Source organism: Sinohyriopsis cumingii, chromosome 3, assembly GCF_028554795.1.
Source record: "Sinohyriopsis cumingii isolate HCF-2022 chromosome 3, ASM2855479v2, whole genome shotgun sequence".
Classification (NCBI taxonomy): Eukaryota; Metazoa; Mollusca; class Bivalvia; order Unionida; family Unionidae; genus Sinohyriopsis; species Sinohyriopsis cumingii.
Genome location: NC_142963.1, coordinates 38619673 through 38640018, shown reverse-complemented (window position 1 = coordinate 38640018; position 20346 = coordinate 38619673). Strand labels below are relative to the sequence as shown.

General features: G+C 33.1%; 1 protein-coding gene across 1 annotated transcript; it reads left to right on the top strand.

Moving 5' to 3' along the window:
* Positions 1 to 810: 810 nt before the first annotated feature.
* Positions 811 to 6590, top strand: LOC149802721 (uncharacterized). Its single transcript, XM_089951301.1, has 5 exons — positions 811 to 912; positions 1266 to 1396; positions 2361 to 2452; positions 5188 to 5299; positions 6133 to 6590. Exons 2-5 carry the CDS (start codon positions 1276 to 1278, stop codon positions 6258 to 6260), a joined length of 453 nt encoding a protein of 150 aa, XP_089807427.1. The 5' UTR covers positions 811 to 912; positions 1266 to 1275; the 3' UTR covers positions 6261 to 6590.
* Positions 6591 to 20346: the final 13756 nt, after the last annotated feature.

The window sequence follows — 20346 nt, the reverse complement described above, 5'->3', positions numbered from 1 at the left end:
AAAGAATTCCAGAAATTTAAAACAACACTATTGCAATTCCAGAAGCCTGTGTAAATTTACATTAACTATTTAAGAGCTTTTGTCCGACGTTAATTCGATTTCCACAATTGCATTCGCTCAAAAGACCTCTCACTTAGTCTAACTCAAAACATTGCAAACAAAGTATATGAACTTGAACAAGAAAGTGCTCTTCTGAATAAATACTAATTCGAGTATTATACATATCTATTATGCATTTCAAAACCTTTCTATGGCCAAATAGGTTGACATATTTGGATAAAGGATTCCAGTCTAGACAAGGTCACCGTATCTAACAACTGTGTATTGCAAATCCTAAATGGACGTTTGTGGTCCCTTAAATAATCAGAGAGCAGAGCAAATGCATCCTACAATTTTCTGTCTTTGCATCTTGTTTAATGTTTGGAATATCTTGAAGCATAAACAAATGCGAAAGCGATAGAGCCGGAGTAGGGAAGGAAAAATAGAAGGTCTACCTAGCCAATGAGCTATAGTGTATCTTATGTAAAATAAATATTTATTTGCACCATTGTATCTTTGATAAATAGCATAATCTAGTTCACTTGTATCTCATTGTAGTGTATTTAGGTGTCGGAAATGTCTGAATGATTGAACAATGTAAACAAGGTTATTACCCCTTCACTTCAATCAAATAGTGGAGTTTAGCAATTGGTCCACTGAAGAAAAGAAAGAAAACGTAATAGTTTGAATGGAGCAAGTTCAACATCGACGGTTATTTATTGACCTCTCAGCCTATAGATCTTCACTTTCATGAGGTGCGTACCCTATAAAAAGCAAGCTAAAATCTTTATTTGGCACAAAGCTGGATCGGCAGGTGTTTGTAGAAGGTGGACTTGTGTAAACAAACTTTCAATTTATTGCGACCAGGGAAAGGTAAAACTGCAATTTATTAGTCTAATAATATACAATTTCCTTCTTTCAAATTGTTTAACGAATTGCTGATTTGCAAGACAAAAGGTTGTAACTTAATTATTTAAAAAATGTAATCAGTATAACCTATTCCCCTTTTAGTTTTGTATTGAAATAACACCCCATAAAACAACACAAATCGCACTTATTTTGTAAATTTTATGTCTAATAGTTTTACTGATTTATTTTATATTTGATGGGGAGGGGGAATTTGTTTATGCTTATTTTGATTATTAGACAGGGTTCTAAACTTATTGTTGCACTGAAGATAAGTATATATGTGCACTTGTTATAATTAAATTCTTCCTTTCTTAAAGTTATCGTATTATGGAGAGGTCTACAATGTTTCTACACTCTCTATTGGTGCTGCTGGTGGCTATCCAAGTGACCTTGGCCTGCCAGTGCATACCTTGGACACTTGAGAAATCCATGTGTATGCCATTCACAGGTTGGTAATAGTTAAAAGGTTTCATACTTTCAGACGAATACTAAAATCAGAAATACTTTTGATGGGTTTTGTGGTGGTAGTAGTCTTGGTAAAGATTCAAAAGATGCTGCTACTTCTTATACTGAAGACTGATACTAATATTATGACGGCAACCACTACATCTGCTGATGTTGCTCTTACTAGTGCAGATACCTCATAAATATCGTTCATACAAATTATGGTTATGAGGTTTTTGCCTACTTCGCTGTATTTACTACCATACAAATTTGAATCAAATTAAAACAGCATCAAAAGTTGGTGTTGTATAACCGATACAGTTGTTATTAGTAGGTACACTTTTTTATTGGTTCATGTGTATGAGTAAGTAAAAGTTGCCAAACTTGAAATCCTCGAATAATTTTGGCATTAATTTTTTAAAAATTTCAGAAGATACATTAGATCCTTGTAGTTTCTACCTGAAAGGTAATGTTACAAATTTAACAAAATATACCTTGCATATTTACATTGTATCACGAAGCAATAAGCAAACGTCTAAGGAACGCAAAACAAATATCAACGCTGTTGTTTCTCGAGAAATATGTTTATATGGTTATAGTGTATTTCATGTTCCATTATATTTATACACATTAGTTGACGTATTCCTTTTATATTATTTTGTATTTTAATCATATTTCAATCACTTTAAGGTTTTATTATCGCTAACGTGATAAACCGGATGAAATCTCTGTAAAAGGAAAATATACATTCACACATACATACATACACACACACACACACACACATACATACATACATACATACATGCATGCATGCATGCATACATACATACATACATGTACATGAAATTCGATAATAATAAATATAAACATAGTGAATTTACAACATATGTAATTATAGGTAAATTTGGAGAGCTTTAATGCATAGCTTTGGAATTATATCACAAAATTTTGTTTCTCTACTGCAGTTGTTCTAGCACGTGTCTCAGGTGGGGAACCTGACATGATAAAAAGTGTTCCATATACAAGATACGAGATAGATGTGCAAAAGATATACAAAGTGAGTACATAAATCCAATAGTCATATACGCCCAAGCATTAGCTGAGTTTTGTTTCTTATATTCAATTTCTGATGATGACGGACAGATTATGCAAAATGAAGAGAACATTTATTACTTTAACAATAGTCTAATTATTCCGATAGTGGAGAGCAACCAAATAAACAGTTCAATTGAACAGCAGAAGGAAATGTGTTCTAAATACCTGTAATAGTGCCTACGTACACCTTGTGTACCCATTTTACGTAATATTTGCATGGTTATAGGGTACAAAATACGCATCTAAATTGTGGTCTCTTGAGTAGGTTGCTATTGTTTTTAAATTGTGTCCTTCACATTACTTTCACGTTTGTATCATTTGCAAATTGCATATTAGCTAAAGATAATATTAATGGGATGATACGTTTCTTGGTCTATATTGATTTTGTGATCGTTTTCTCTCTTTCAAAATATGGCGATGTAGTACTTGTTTTTACATTATTCTGAAAGCATTTTTAAGAATTTCCAAAATTGATTGTTTGCGTTGGGAACTTCATAATTAATTCTATACATTTCGATTTTATGAACATCATTCATAGTTTGAATTGTAAAAATATAATTTTAGTTCCGCAAAATATTTAAATTCAGAAAGAATGTAATTGATGAGAAAATAAAATCATTCCCGACCCTTGGAAGAAGATTTAGTTTCTGTACTTGTCACTTTTCATCATTATTGAATTTGGTTGATATTCTCCTGAACCAGTCATTGCACTTTAGATTTGCATTTTTATATCATACTTCTGTGATAACCTCGTGGTGATCTTACAATTATGCTGAACTCACCAATATCACCGCGATCACATGAAAATACATTTCTTGAACGTTGTAGAATGATAACATTGTATTATATTTGCCTCCTCGATATCTGAACTTGAACGTCGCCATAATTGTTCGACCAAACGGAAGGCAATAATCAGTTCATCCATCCTGTTAAATGACGTCATACCATGATAGTGATGTACATATTTTCAAATAGAGTTTCCGTCTACCACAATCCTTCCATGGCATCCTATAGACCCGCACCGATTTAGAAAGCAAAAAGAATCAAGGTTTAAAAATGTACACGAAACATACTAATTTTATTTATTGACTAATAATGTGTTAATTCTATTGTCAGCAAGCTGTTCCTTTTATTGTCATCTTCTTCGCTTTTCAAACGTAATGGAAGTTTTCAGTGTAAACAATGAGCCTCCTCACTGACATATTCAGGTTACTGGAATAGTCTGCTTTAAATGAATGGTTTATGTAAGGCTACAAATATATAAAACGTAATCACTTTGTCGTCTACATCCAATGTATCCAGTGTCCGATTCTAATAATAAAAAAGTTTAAACAGGATGTAACAATATGCCATTAAGTCTCAGTGTCACGGACATTTACGAAATTGTCCAGTGCTCACGGAAAACTATGAAATACATCACTCTTTTTGGATGAACAAAACACACTTGCCCATTTATTCGTTTTGAAGTACCGTTAGGCTTGAAACGCAAAGATGATGACAATGTTATGATTAGGGTGGGTTAGAAATTATAAATCAATGAATGAAATGAGAAAGTTAAATGTTTTATTTAAGAGAGATCACTTGTTTGTTTTAAATGGTTGGTCAATCAACATATTGAAGTTTAAATTATGAAATGACTACAACGAAAAGTAGCAACTAAAGATATAGTTTCTGTTTCATTTTGATAATGAAATCAATTTATTAGATTTAAAACACATGCATCAAAACTTATTGACTGAGTATAGGGACAAAAGGAACAATTGTTTGAATAGTGTATATTCACCTTACAGCCTCAAATATTCCCTGCCTAATGAACTGTGGTAGAGAATATATTAATTCTAATTCAATCACGAGTAACTATATTGTCTGGCATGCTGCAGCAGATATCATCTGCATGACGGTATCAAAAATATTTCTACAATGGGACACTTGGCACACTGCTCCTGTGGCCTGGTGGTTAGAGCGTCCTCCTCGAATGCGGGATGTCGTGGGTTCGATCCCCGACCGAGTCATACCAAAGACTTACAAAACTGGTGCTAACAGCTGCCTCGCTTAGCGCTCAGCATTAAGAGGTTAGTGTTATTACTGGTCGGTCTGGTGCCAGGATAATGTGACTGGGTGGGACATTATCTGCAGCATGATACCCCAATGCTAGACATCACTATAAACTGCCACACTGCAGACATCGTAGCGACATGACTGAAAAATTGTTAAAGCTAAGTTAAATATCCAAATCACACACACACAGACACTTGTCACAGACCAATCTGTGTGAACCTGGTACAAACAAAATAAATCGATTTACCAATATCAATTGTACAATGAAACAAGACCATATAGTATACAGTTATTGAATGGTTATTGCTATGTCTTGTATTTATGTATATTTTGTATCATGAGCTAAAATATACATTACCTGTTAAAACATATTCAAATGCAACTGATTATGTCTGGATTAACATTGTGTACCAAATAATTATCATAATTGAATAATTCTAAGGCATGCGTCTGAAGAAAACATATTTTAGCCTATACAAACAATAATTCAACTATTCCTTCTGCATGCGAAGAAGAATTAGCCATTCAAGAGTCCGTCATAGGATGGAAAATCCCAACTCTTTTCTTTGGAAGAGTCTCCAGACAGAAGAGCAGACTTGGCATATTCTTTTCAACAGCATTTCACATTTATCTCTTCAGGAAGAGCAGAATAAATTATCCTTGAACAATGGTATTGGCTCCCTGTTATTTCCACAGAACGCCACTGACTGTGGCGGCATATTGCGCGACGACGAGGATTATGTTATTGTCGGTAAGATACTTAACTTTGAAAGCAAACATGAGCTATGAGTATTAAGTATGACACTAAGAAGGTGTTCAATTTTGTGTTGATTCTTTAATTGTTTAACTCTTTAGTTATATTTCCATTGCCATTGAATCATATACACAGTTCGAGCTTTCTTTCAGTTTTGGTGTTGAGTGGCGTGATTGGTTGGGTATGGTATTTTGCTGACGTGGAGCTTAATAAACTAAAAACGGTAAAATGTAAATGGGCCCTTATTTATGTGTAAGAGAATTTGTTATTGCAGGATTTTGATTTTGTATGTTCTATATATATATATATATATATATATATATATATATATATATATATACTATTTATCAGTGGTACATGCTGCCTCGTTTATTTGTCACTAATCAAGTGAATTGTCTCATTACATTTCAGTGGTATTAATATAACTGATTTAAACTGACATCTCAGTTCCTGTGTAAATCATTTATTTTAAAGGATAATCGAACATAAATAACTCAGTAAACCAACGAATACCTTGGTTGAGAAGAAACCGAATAATCGATACATTTCCCAAGAGTTTATTGTTCATTATGATGTCTTATTTGTTTAACAATGATGCATTTTCTGTGAACAGCACACAGTTTCAAATTGTAAACGGAAGGGGTTCATTGATAAAATAACTTTCCAAATAACGAAATGTCCATAACGGAAAGTCACTTAACACATATAAACAAGGGACATCGGAAATCGCTCATATAAACACATAAATGATTGTCAAAAGATCCAAAAAGCAAAACGATATAAAAATTGGTAGAAAGATAAGAATGTACATTATGTTATTTTTCTTTTAGGATCTGTAAACAGCATCGGTGTACTGGTCAGCAGCAGACGTTTTCATATTGTCGAATATAGACACATCTACCATTTGCAACACTACATAAGCATTCTGCGGGGTGAAATAAACTGTACCGATAGCTAAGCACCGCATGTTAAGACAGCTCTTGGATTGGCTGCATTGTACAATTATAACAAACAGAAAAGAACTTTGATTAGATCGGATTTATCCAGTATTCTGTCTCTCTACATATCGTTCCTTCTTTCTATCAAACTAATATAACAAAACAGAACAGGCCGATTAAATCCATATTTGAACAGGTATAGTGTGAGTCTCATTGTGTCCATATCAACTGCCGTTCGAAATGACACCTAGAACTATTGAGCAAAGCAAATCACCATTTGAGGACAGTAATAGCATTGTATATTGACCCTTTTCATTCATAGTATCTGTCAAATAAACATTTTCCATCTATGTTGTTATTCCTTTTCATTTCCATTGCATAATATTACTCCCATCCAAAACTAATTTGTTTGTGATAGGTTTCATCTTTAAGCATTTAACACTGTGGTCGTCATAACAATCATAAAGAATAATTTTCAAGCAAACGTCTGTATCAATTTAGAAAAATTTCCTAGAGAAATGTTTCAACTTGCTACTCTCAATGTTAGCTTTCCCTTTGAAATCGGGGTTCACGTTCCTTTGTTCCATTTCCCAGCACAGTGAAACAGTTTCTGTTCAGATCAACATACAACTCTCACCTTCTTTTGAATGTACATTTGAGCAATAATGTCTTTCTGGAAATATTACTTAATGTGTATTCCTTCCTGGCTGTCTGTAACTGAAAATTAAACTTTCTATATAAGAGTATATATGTATGTATAAATCTATCTATTTCTCTCTCTCTCTCTCTCTCTCTCTCTCTATATATATATATATATATATATATATATATATATATATATATATATATATATATATATGTGTGTGTGTGTGTGTGTGTGTGTGTGTGTGTGTGTATGTGTGTGTGTGTGTGTGTGTGTGTTATCACATACATTTAAAACAAACTTGGCTTTTAAAGTGTTGACATAAAGTAATTTGATAACCAATAATATTCGTGTATCAAATTTTGATCGTCGCTTGGCGCAATCATACGCATAAAAAAACATTCTATCAACTGCACGCTGTCGATTCTAGGTCTATAAATTCATCATGAATTTCCATTCATTGATCATTAATGATTAGTGACGTATGGAAATAACGATAAAAAGTATTAATAATCCTCGTGTTCTATATGAATTTAGCATGGTACAAAATTTCATCGCAATCCTTTTTGCCTTCCATTCCCTTCGCAGAATATGCATAAATCTGGTGTACGAACAAAAAAGATTTTGGGCTGAATGAAAACCTTGAATCTCAACTTACATCAGGTAGCCCACAATAATAAGGTTCGTCGCAACGATATGTGTACACTTTCCTTGGGATTTATCTACACTGATTATATAACTAATGATACAAAGTTTCAAAAGCCTGTCGATACAATTCAGCAATTGTTCTGATAGAAGGCAGACTTACTGTAATTTGATGTTTTCTTATTGTTTCTTAAGACAATTATAATGTTCTAAGAATTGATTATTATTATTATTATTATTATTATTATTATTATTATTAATTAATTAATTATATAAATATGAAAATCGTCAAAAAAGGCAGCCCCCACATCTCTATATTTCCACACCCCCAATTAACGGACGAAAATCCATACAAATGATAATAAAAGTTAAGTCAAAACAGCCAAAGGAAGAGAGAGAGAGAGACAGACAGACAGACAGAGAGAGACAGAGAGAGAGAGGGAGAAAGAGAGAGACAGACTTTTTAATTAATTCTTGTTGGTTCATCATTTTGCTTAATTTCTCTTCCACACTAATTTCCACGAGCGGGTAGGTGAATGGCTGAACGTAATAATAATATATACAAACACACACATACACACACACACGGACACACACACTTACATATATATATATATAATTTATGTGGAATAGAAACAAAGCGAAATGACGAACCAATAAGAGGTAATTAAATTATTTTAAAATATTTACAGTTGATCTAAGTCATTATTCTGTTTTGATAACAGTACCGCCGACATTAGACTCTCTGTCTCTGTCTGTCTCTCTCTCTCTCTCTCTCTCTCTCTCTCTCTGGTCTGTTTGACGTTAAAACTCTCTCTCCATTTCGCCTTACCCCCCCTCTCTCTCTCTCTCTCTCTCTCTCTCTCTCTTCCTCATCGTTTGGTCGGTTCCACAAAACCTTTACAATCACTGATAAGTCAAGCGACGCCGAGGAATGGAACAAAAGAAAATCATCTGTAGATAGAGAGATAGGGGGAGAAATGAGAGAGAGAGAGAGAGAGGAAGAGAACGGACGTTTGGGACATTTTCATACTTAATTAATAATACTCGACTTAGAACGTTATATTATGTTTAAGAAACAAGACCGAAACCACAAAACATTAAATGCATGACAGTATGTGTACTATCTAACCGAGAAATTTACTTTATAATGTCGACATGGTTTGCAACTTTTTTGTATCATTGATAAACACTGTAGATACATCCTAAGGAAAGTGTACACATATCGTTACTTGGTGTAATTTCTATTTCAAGGTTTTAATCCAGCCCAAATTCCTGTTCTCTCTCACTTCACATTTCTGAGTAGTTTGTCAGTTATGCGTGAGTGGGGAGAGGGGAAGAGAAAGTAGAAAGGATTGTGATGAAAATGTGTACATTCATTTAGAAAATGGGGATTATTAATACCTTTTTTCGTTATTTTCATACGTCACTAATGATTAATGTGTGGAAATTGATGTTTGGTCTAGAATCAACTGCAGACGGTCGCGAGAATGTTTACATATGCTTATTATTGCGCAATAGGCTGATCACAGTTTGATATACCAACAGTATTTGTATACCAAATTGCTTTATAAAAACACTTTAAATGCAAAGTTATATTTTTTATGAATGTGGTATATATATATATATATATATATATATATATATATATATATATATATATATATATATATATATATTCGCTATCCCATTGATATAGCATTAAATGTATATCAAATATACAGTGTATATATCAATATATTTTATATAACATACCAATGCACATCATCGCCTTTTGAACGGAGTCAAGACTGACAACAGGGGACTTAATATTAACGGAATGAAGGAACTCTTCTCATCCCATTGGGGGTAGCTTCTTTTTTATTCATATTGATTAAATAAATATAAGACACATTTATGATTCAAACTTGAAAGATGGTTTTTGGAAGAAAATTGGTAACTGCACACACAGCATAGTTACCTTCTTTTACACTGAACGTACAGCCAATCATTTAATTGCGAATGTATTAAATAGAGTGTGAACTATAAACTAAGCGAAATGACCAACAAACAAGAGGTATTTCTATATTTCCAGCATTTAAATTTATTTACGCTTGATCGAAATCGTTATCATGCTTTTATTAATTTTACTACCATAAAATTGTTTTATCCATCTCTCTCTCTCATTCACTCTCTTCGTATAGTAATGAAAGAAAACAACCCCATTTCAGAACTTTCCATTAACTCAATTTACCATTGCATCAGAAGTGTACTCTATTATTGACAAAAAGTCTAAAACTCATCATAATGGCTGATACTCTATCAATTAAAATACAAAACTAAGATCTCGAGAAGGAACAAAAGGATACAACAAACAATGATCTGGTAGTTTCTGGAAATCAAGTGACATTCTAAATTTCTTTCAATTACAACTATACGAACAGCTTCTTTACCAGACATTTGTGCATTAGCTGCTTCTAATCATAACGTTCAAATATGTTCATAACAATCCCTGGCAGTACTGTGTTTATTTTATTCTCACAGATCTCACAGATACATGTGTAAAGATAAGCTTAAACAAACCATCACTGCAACAACAAATAGACGTGCTTTTAATAAGCATTCGTCCCGAACAGTTCACAAACGCACTTTTATATTGAATGAGAAAAAAATAAAATACCATGTACAATCAAGTAATTGGGTCCTAACCTGGCTATTACTATTAAAACTGTGTTCGCCTTTGATGCTGCAGTAACGTTTTGCTATATCATCCATGGTCGGGATGCACAAAACGCCATCATGCCATGTAGAGTATCAAGCTATAACCAACCTAGTCAGATAGAGACAAAAAAGATGCAAGCAAAAATGGGACGGGAAATGGGAGGTGATTAAACTAGGTGCCAAACTATTTGCTTCATTGATAAGTTTACCATTTTATGACAATGCATAATAAACCATCAATACACATGTAGTGAAAACATAGATTGCATACATGTCTAATACATATCACAAAAAGCTTAAATATCTCAATGACCAATGTCATTGCATCCATAAGAGTGAAACCATAATAATTTCATGGAAACGTAGCACACAGAAGTACACAATTTAGCAATTCTGTAGCAGATCATTATGTATTTGAATTCAATGTAACAATATAAAAGAAAAAGTAGGTAACTAAAGATGAATAACATGTACAGTTCAGTATCAATGCACGTGTACATCACATGGTCATTAATGGGTGTCTGTATAAATTTCTAACCCTAAGAATTTTCACTGCTAAGAACCAGAATATTGTAGTCACTTTGAAAAACTGATTGATCGTCAGCTGCTTCCAACTAGTGTTACATGGGTCGATATCCGTAGCTAACTGTGTTTCCTTAACACTGGAACTACTTCTGTCCAGGCATTATCGCTTTTGTTTTTCCACATGTCCGTTCTAGCACCTTTCCTTTTCTTTGTTGTTGATACATTGTGTAATGCCAGACTTTTTCTTCTAGCAATGCGTGTTATAGTGAGGTTTCACTCTGTTGGGTGGATCTGGATTTGCCTAATGATGTTTCTGATCAGTTATACAAACAAGGGTATCATTAACCTTTCAGCAAAATAATGAAAACAAGTCCATTAGTTGGGTGCAATAAAAAATATTTCAAATAAGCAACATAAGATTAATTCTTCTTCTTGTTCTTCTTGTTTTCCTTCTTCGTCTTCTTCTACTTCTTCGCCTTCGTCTTCTTCGTTGTCGGCTTCTTATTAGTAGTATTGGTTTACTATGCTGTTCAACACAATTATTATATAGAGGTATTAGGTGATCTCTACAAAAATTATGTTTCACATAAAATAATTGTAACTTATTTTAATGAAGCCAATAAATTAAGCAAAATCGCTGATGTAGTTTGATTGTGCACCTTGACAATAGACTAATTTCGCTACTAATGTACAGCTTACATATAGCACTGAAACAGATTTATGACTCTTTTTCAAGCCAGCTTACATAAATAGGTTTAGAAACAGATATCCACAGTTCAGATAAAACCTGTATTAACCAGTTGCTCAAGTCTCCGAGATATCTTCACAATATACGCAGATTGTTTATTTAAATGAATGTTTTGTTTATAGAGTCTCTTCAGAAATATATTACTCGCACATACATTCAAGAAACAAATTTTATTTATAACTTCTTGCATTTTCTGTACACCCTCCCAAATATTATTATAATAGTACAGTGCCCTTTGAAAGAATGATGAATTGTTTACTCCTCCAATTTAAAGTTTGAATCTTCCCCTTTAGTGACTGATTCCCACAAATTTCCACTCTTGATCAATAATTGTCCATTATTAATTCCTACTGAAAGAATATAAGCTGGAGAAATCCGGACAGCACTAATTCCCGACTATTGCTTGTATGCATGTATGTATGTATGTATGTATGTATGTATGTATGTATGTATCTATGTATGTATGTATGCATATGATTTAATGGCAGATCAACAAAGTCCATGGGAGCCCCGAGTGGCCGAGTGGTCTAAAGCGCTCTCCGTTACGGATCACTGCCATCTCACCTCTGTCTGCGTGGGTTCGAGTCTTGGATTCGGCCAATGTGGGTATGTGAGAAAGCTTGCCAGTAGCTTCCCGTGGGTCGGTTGTTCTTGCCGGGGTTTTTCCTGGGTTCTTCCTCCACCATTTATACTGGCCGCCATGCATAGCCTATCGTGTTCTGAAAAATGGCGTTTAACCCCACAAAAACAACAACAACAATTTCCATGCTATATAGTGCTCACTAAAACCTACCTGTATAGATATACTAATATCAATTGCATTAAACTAACGTACATCCTCTTCAAAATATATGCAAATCGTTAGTCATAAAAGATAAACATGGACAAAGATGTTAAAAGACATAGACCAAAAACTAGCAATTTTTTTCTTATCATTGAAGGAGAGAAATGGATAATAAAACTTCCGAATTTCAAAGTATCATAATATTTGGAGGAAGGCTCTATTATAAATTCTAAAAGAATGGGACAATATAAGACTAGTACATAAATACAGAAGATTCATATATGTACGTACAAAGAGAGATACAGAGAGATGCAGTAACATACAGATGGATATATACATAGACCTTACCAATGATAAATTAAGAGTTTCAAAGCTGTAAATATAAGTGTAGCTAAGGAATATATCTACACCCAGTTTTGTTCAATGGGTAGTTTATGAGGTGTGCTTGTTGTTTCAAAGGGCAAATGTACCCTTTCATAATTATTTGAAAAAAACGTCGTGTACCAAATATGTCATTACCAAGCAGAACGTCCATACACAAGGCACTTTTTCTACTGAATGTCTTCCTAATTTCAGTCAACCTCAAAGTAGATGGCGACTAATGCGGGTAATGGTGGAATACGGCAAGACATACACTTCTTCTTTTTCAATATACAGCATTTTTTATGCGTGGAGATGGATCTGGAAGGGTTTATTATGTTACAGGTACTGGTGTAATATTTACACCGATTTACAATATTTTTTTTTTGTAAGTGGATAAATAACCGGTAAACATACAGATATAAATCACCTATCGACAGGAATGTAAGATATTTCAATTAGCAGAGCACATTAAAGGTACATGAATATATCTACACACACGCACACAAGCACTGACAGAGAGTTATATTTATATATGGACATAAGAAACAGAAAATTTAACACACATATAACAAAGCAATGAAAATGCGCTATAGTCAAATATGTGCATAATGAACTTAACATTTTAAAGAACATGCTCCGACTGGGTATATTGTGTATATACAGTACAAAAGTAAGTTTTGGATTTCTATAATCTATTTAAGCTTACTAGACTGAAGGTCTATATTTTTGTACCAAATGAGACTCGATGACTGTTGCTGTAAAGTGTTTGATTGATAATCATTCCAAAGAAGTGGCCAGAACAGTCGTGCAACCTTTATGCACAAATATTGAGTTTCAACTGGACGACACTCAAGAATTCTAAGATGACAAAATAATGTTAATACTATATTATTTGTATTTAGCATTGTCCACCATCATTATAACACATATATGCACCTTCTTTTGAGAGCTTTTTTTAATATATTAATACATATGTCTAAAATTGTAAAAATGTAAATAGATTTATTTCACGGCAACTTTCAATTTATCAAGAACAACCATTAACAGAGCTCCTTCCAAAATATATAAATGATGTCAGTTTCACACAAATCAAGAAACCCAATTTTTTTATTTCGTTTTATTTCTCACGTATTGGTCATTTCTTGGTCAGAGTATATAAAGGTTGAAGCACATAAAGCAGGATAGTATGTATGGGTATATTAAATGTATATCAACAGTAAATGGTAATAATGTAAGGCTAAATGCACATTAGAAGTAACATTGATAGAGATAATGATCATTAAATTATATGTTTTAATGAACATTGATAAAGGAATTTATAAAAGCACTTTAATCACAAATATGATAAAAGTTGACACAAACCTAGTGCAAACAACATTCACGCATCAATTTGAAGTTGAGGAAAGAAAATTGGTTCCATTGCTGTCCTTGTTCCATATATGTTTCATCAATGTGATGGCTACCATATTCGGAAACTGGTATGTGATAAGATCTTAGAATGACCATCAGCATCTTCAAAAAGATCAAACAAACCAACATGTCACCTGTATGAACAATTAGCATCTCTTGATACTTTTAGTTTTGGTCTATATGAATTGGTGCAACTCTTTGTACTTCCGTAAATAACAGAAACAAGCCAAAGCAATAGGTTTAGTAAATTCAATAAACAAAATATATTTCTCTACCATATAAAATAAAACAGTAAAAGGAACTTACATTATTTTGAAATAAATCCCAAAATAATCCAAAATGCTCTATCGCAAGTCCAAACATAGAGAATAATCCGAATGAATTAAAATAATTTTGAATGTGATGGTGTACCGTAAGTCTTGATGTATCATAATCCACTACGTCTTTAAATGAATTCACAATAATCCCAAGTCCAAAAAGTCAATAAGCACATTTTAATTACAAATAATGATATAATTCCTCTCAATATATCTCTGTACACAAATATAAACTCTGATAGTTTATTCTCAAAGACTCAAGGATTTATATTAAAAAGAGGAATAAAGACTTTGTTTACAAAACCTATAAATACTGTTTCACTCGACCGGCAGAATTTTCCAGCAAAATCATCTGGTCTCGATCTTAATTCGATGTAAACATCTTTCTAAAATGACAAACGACAGCTAGAACAAAACTCTACTTTCAAGTACGGACAATAATAAAATAATACTATAAACTAAATGTACATTACAGAGTAAACCGTTAAAAGCTACAACTTGAAGATGCTGAATCTTTCAGCTTTAAGAATAATAACAAAACCGTACTTAGCCGATGGAATAACATAGTTCATTTATCAGAAAGAATCAGCTGGCAATGATGGTAATTTATATGAAATATCTGGCTATGAATGTCAAATAATGAAAATGGTCATTATTTGGTTTCTGAAAAGAGTTGGTCAAAGGGGTACAAGAACGAAGTCAATTGTTTGAAGATCTGTAAGCGAAATATTCTTTGGATGTATGCAATAAATGCAATTAAGATTAATCCGTAAAGTAACCATCAACCGGGGATAATAAACAACAGACACAAAGAATGCGTTAAATGATATACCTGAGCTTCAGTTTCAAAATATATGTTTTGAGTATAAAAATGTGTGTTAAAATGAAGCAGGAAATACATATTGGCACCAAGGTTCGGAATTACTACATAATGGTGAAACATACGATGGTATATCTCTGATAGTTTGTCTCAATGAAGAAAAGCCACCATGTCCCCATCACGCTTCTTTGCTAAAGGATGTCTTCTCCCTGGTAAGAGTTGCCTTGCAAGACAGCTTGTAAAATCTAGAAAACTCGTGCCACATTTTCTGTCCATTTAATCTTGGTTGGGTGGCCAAGATCTTCCAGAGGAATGCAGAATGCATGGCTCCATTTCGCTTTCAATATTTTAAGAGGATAAACGTTGACATGTTGACACTTTAGCTGTGAATCACTTTAAAACAACGATGCCTTACAAGTTTCTTTACTATTACAGTGTTATTTGGAAGAAATACTAATTAATGAAGACAGCCCCAGGTGTTGATCATCAGAAGACTTCTACACCTCAAAACTATCCTCTTTATATTGCCACTTTGAGACAAAAGTGAACAAAACAGAATTACATAGGACTCATAAAATATATCACAGATCCGTTGTTCTTCAACTACCATGTCATAACATCAGCTGCCAATATAAGCCAAAGTCTGTAAAATGAACACAGATGTCTCAAGAAAGCAACTATTCCAAACCTTGGTCAATTCCAAACGGATTAATAAACTATATCCAATATGCTATCTAAAAGAAAGTGACATCGCATCTACTGAATAGTCTCTACAATTTCAGAGATTGCCCTCTTGTGTTTTTCAAGATCAACTATGTGCCTATCGTCAAAAGAAACAGAGCTTCAACGTGGAGAAAGAAAACAAATCAACTATGCAAACTGCCCGTCACAAGTGAATGCTGTAAAATAGAATACTGAAGATATATTATTATGGCAACGTCCACTGACCATTACGGCAACGTCCAAGAAAACAAACTGCGTATCAAAAGAACCAGCGCAATAAACGCAAGATCTGGAATGGGAACTACAACTGATGACACAAGGTAAAGAGTGTGCTTTTGCACGCTTTGAAAAGCAAACCAAGTGGGGCTTGAAAAAGAACTGGACCAGATATACATCATTGTTATACAGGTCTACCGTTATAGCAGCTGTAAAAAATAATGACTGTGTATACGATGTTAGAGTTTCTACAATTGTCATGTATTCATTTGGTTTTGAAACGCACATCCTTTGAAATTATGCCATATATAGTTACATCATTCTATGACACCAACAAATTAGAAACTGGTAGGAGATATCACCATTTTAATGGATTGTTCCTAAAGCCATTTTAAATGTGGCTGGAAATTACATGAGGTAACATAACCTTTGTAGAAGCTTCATATGCATAAAAACGACACTCATCCTTAAGTTACAGATGCCTGCATCAATCGTGTGTCTAAGGTCACTATGTGGACTGATAACCGAAGGTATAGACTAGATAGTACCAGTCAGTAAGAATCCATACGGTTCTCAGAGTCATATTGATAGCAAATGTCCATTCAAATGGGGTGTCATGTTACCATGGATACAAATTTTTTTCGGGCCTGTCATAACAATGTATTTTAGAAATCATTTGTGCAGCTTAACAGATAGTTTTAGCTTTCTTTCTATGGCATTTAATCTCAATAGATACAATTTCTACTATACCACGTAAATTGTAAATTTACAAGATACGTCGTCTTAGATGTAATACTTCCATTCTCTTCCATTTTCATTTTGTAAAATATTGTCCTTTTCGTAATACATGAATGTAGAAGGTGTTACATTTGCAGAGTTTTTGTTATTTTTCATACAACTTCAAGAACGCCTGTAGTATTTACCGTACATATGCTATATGATTCGATGAGCAGAGGTTATAGAGTCAGGATAGGAATATTGTATTTGCCAATATTTCTTTTTCATGATTTTTTCATAATTTGTTAAATTTCATTAAGAAGGAAATCATTGCAAGACACGCCTCATTATTTATTTCATATTTATAACAATGCTTGTTTATTATGTTTGCGTAATATTACGTAATGCCATAAAAGCAAGAACAAGTACAAACAAGAGGGATGTGTATGATATAAGAGATTTTTTATTCATTCGAAAGAATGGACTCTTCTGTCTGATGATAAAGTAGTCATTAATTCAGCAGTCGTTTGTCAATACATTCCATTGTGACAGACTCAGATCCACGTAGGCAAATCCTAAGCAAACATGTTTATGTCTTTATTGTTTAAATCGCAATCGACGTTAGAGGATCAGGTTAGTTGTATTGTGCTCCCGCCAAAACCATGCTCTCCGTTATACAAAACTGTCCGAGAGATTATGCATACTTTATCGTAAATTGACTAATTGTATAAACATGGGTTCATTGTTACCTAAAAATCATGCCTTAAATTCCACCTTAAAATTCCGTCGAAAACCTAGCTGGACACCCTTTGCTCACTAAATGTTGGAAAATCTAACAGAAATATAAAACTGTTGTTTCTGGTAATATTGATCAAATTAATTTCAATATCATCTTGTGGTTCAACGTAAGGTAAATTCCTCTTTAGTTTGCTCAGGAGAGGAATTGTTGACAATATCCAGAAGTAGGAAAATATAATGATGCGCAAGACCTTTCCTTTTCCTGTATTTTGAATGGGGTGTGTGGATGAGGACTAAGACGTAGGGTCATTCAGATCCCTCTACCAATCAACTCGTTACAATGTTACAATGAAATGATTCTACTACACTGGTGCATGGTTCCTTATTTTCATTCCATAAATGTAAATATCGCTACCCGTTTAAAGGCAAAAGGTATGAGAGTGACTTGGTGTAACTATATTCCATTCAAGATAAGATTTTGCAGACAAACTACGAGGCTAAAGAAATTATATATATATATATATATATATATATATATATATATATATATATATATATATATACACACACATAGAAAGAGAGATGATGCTTCTTCTGGGATGATATTAGAAAAGGTCACTAAATGTACATTGCTTTGTATCAGGGAATTGTGACACATAACTTGAAGCTGTTTCCTAGGTAAGGAAGTCTGGCCTTCTAACCCAAGTGCAAATAAACCACTGCTTGAACTTTCATGTTAACGCTGAATCTATCGAACTGGAACATAATGAATGTCAAGAGGGTATATATTATATCTGGCAGCTATCGGGAATTTCAAATTCCCCGAGTTATATACTTTCCCTATTTTATTATTATTATTATTATTATTATTATTATTATTCATGATTGTGGTTTAATGTGCATTTCACAATAATGGGTCACCCTTCATTAAAGTAGTCAATGATAAATCACGTATACGTCCCTCTCAGTAAAATGATACATTTGTCTTATAATTGTTTGGGGGATTTGTTTCCTTTTTGTTGCAAATTAACACCAGTAATACGAAATTATTTCCTTGTATTTCTTAATAAGTTTTTGAATTTGAATTACTATTTAAATAATCAAGGTGTTTGATACACGCCAAAATTTTATTTCGTTATAATATATTCCTGAATCACTTGTTTTATTCTTTACATGTGTTTTATTTTAGAAATTATCCAATCGTAGATAATGAAGGTGGATACAAGACATGTTTTGTCTAATGTTTAATCACAACTTGACATTGAAATAGATTTGATTCCTTATTTTCATAATTAATTTTTTTATATATGAATAATGTTACGCCTATATCGTATCTTAGGTTTATGTTGTAATTTTTTAATCACACTCTGCTCCAACCCGATGCTGTGATTCAGTATATATAATAAAATGTATATTTCTAGCGATTTCCAGCAAATCACCAAAATAAGCAAAAGAAAGATACACTCTGAATAATTTTACGTTTTTACCTTTTTTCCAAATATAAAGTCTCTTATACCATTTAAATAGCATGTAACTCCCCCTATTTGTTCTTGTCAAACTCAACGTTATTTTGAACTGCTTCTCATGGAATGAACTCAGCAGCAGTGAGACTATTGACATGCTTGTGAGTCATCAAAGGGATTTTGAATTAAGAAATGATATTTCACTATTGACTCATAAATGTAATTGTATAAATAGCAGGCTACCTCTAGACGACCCGTGTGTCTTTTTGAAGGGCTGGTGATGATAAAGCTGGTTGCATCTACTTTGTAACTATGTCGGTTGATGCAGAAATTGTTGGTAATCGAAAGTGATTTCTATACCTCAAGATGTTCAACTTTTAAAATCATGACATTATGGCCCAAAGCTTTAAAAACTTAAAAAATATGCAGAAACGTATATAGCTCTTTAAATCAAGACTTTGATTTTATAAAAACAAATGCCTAAAACAACGGATATGAGTACAGGAGGCTTCAAAATGTAAATTAATCAAATTTCTTAATTCCATTTAGTTTTCAATCAGTAAAAGCTACATTGTAAATATTACGGAAAAAGCAGCATTCTTTTCTATACCCATTTTTAATACAGTCTCTTTAGCTTGAATACATGTAGAGCGATGGTCTTTAACCCAAAACTAAATCTGATCGTCGATTAAGCTTGCTTAGGTTGCGGAATAACAGAGGGCTAGTTATACGAGGTGATATAAAGATCTCGAATGTAAAAACGATTTGCTGACAGTTCACAAACTGTAAACTTGTAATTTTTAATTGGATCTAATTCTCACCGCATTAGAAGAAAAAGGTTTTATATATATATGTCAAATGACATACAGAAGGACTCTACGAGTATGTTTTTTGTTTATAAGGAATTTGCCTGTTCTTACTCTGCTGTGCAAGTTTGCAGACTAGTGTTCACTGAGTTAGATAATAATAATAATAATAATAATAATAATGAGGACTTTGTATAGCGCCTAATCTTTAGAAGCTCTAAGCTCTTTACAACATTAGTCAACATCTAAAACATAAAAAACATATAATGATATGATTACAAAAAAACGAACACCGCTAAATTAGAAAACATAACACATGCTAAAAATATATTAGGTCTTTAAGTTTGTTCTTACAGTCGAAATAAGTGAGTTTTAAGAGCAATCTTTAATGAGATCACAGTGTGTTTGTGTCTTAGTTCAGTGGTAAATTCGTTCTACGTTGATCGGCCCTGGTATGCAATAGAACTTTGTCTGTATGACTTCGTTTT

Excerpts from the sequence above, each read along its gene's own strand:
- LOC149802721 (XM_089951301.1), top strand. The coding sequence starts at position 1,276 with ATGGAGAGGTCTACAATGTTTCTACACTCTCTATTGGTGCTGCTGGTG. Across the intron at positions 2,453-5,187 it reads ATGTGCAAAAGATATACAAA|GAAGAGCAGAATAAATTATC; the intron begins GTGAGTACATAA and ends TTATCTCTTCAG. Across the intron at positions 5,300-6,132 it reads CGAGGATTATGTTATTGTCG|GATCTGTAAACAGCATCGGT; the intron begins GTAAGATACTTA and ends TTTTTCTTTTAG.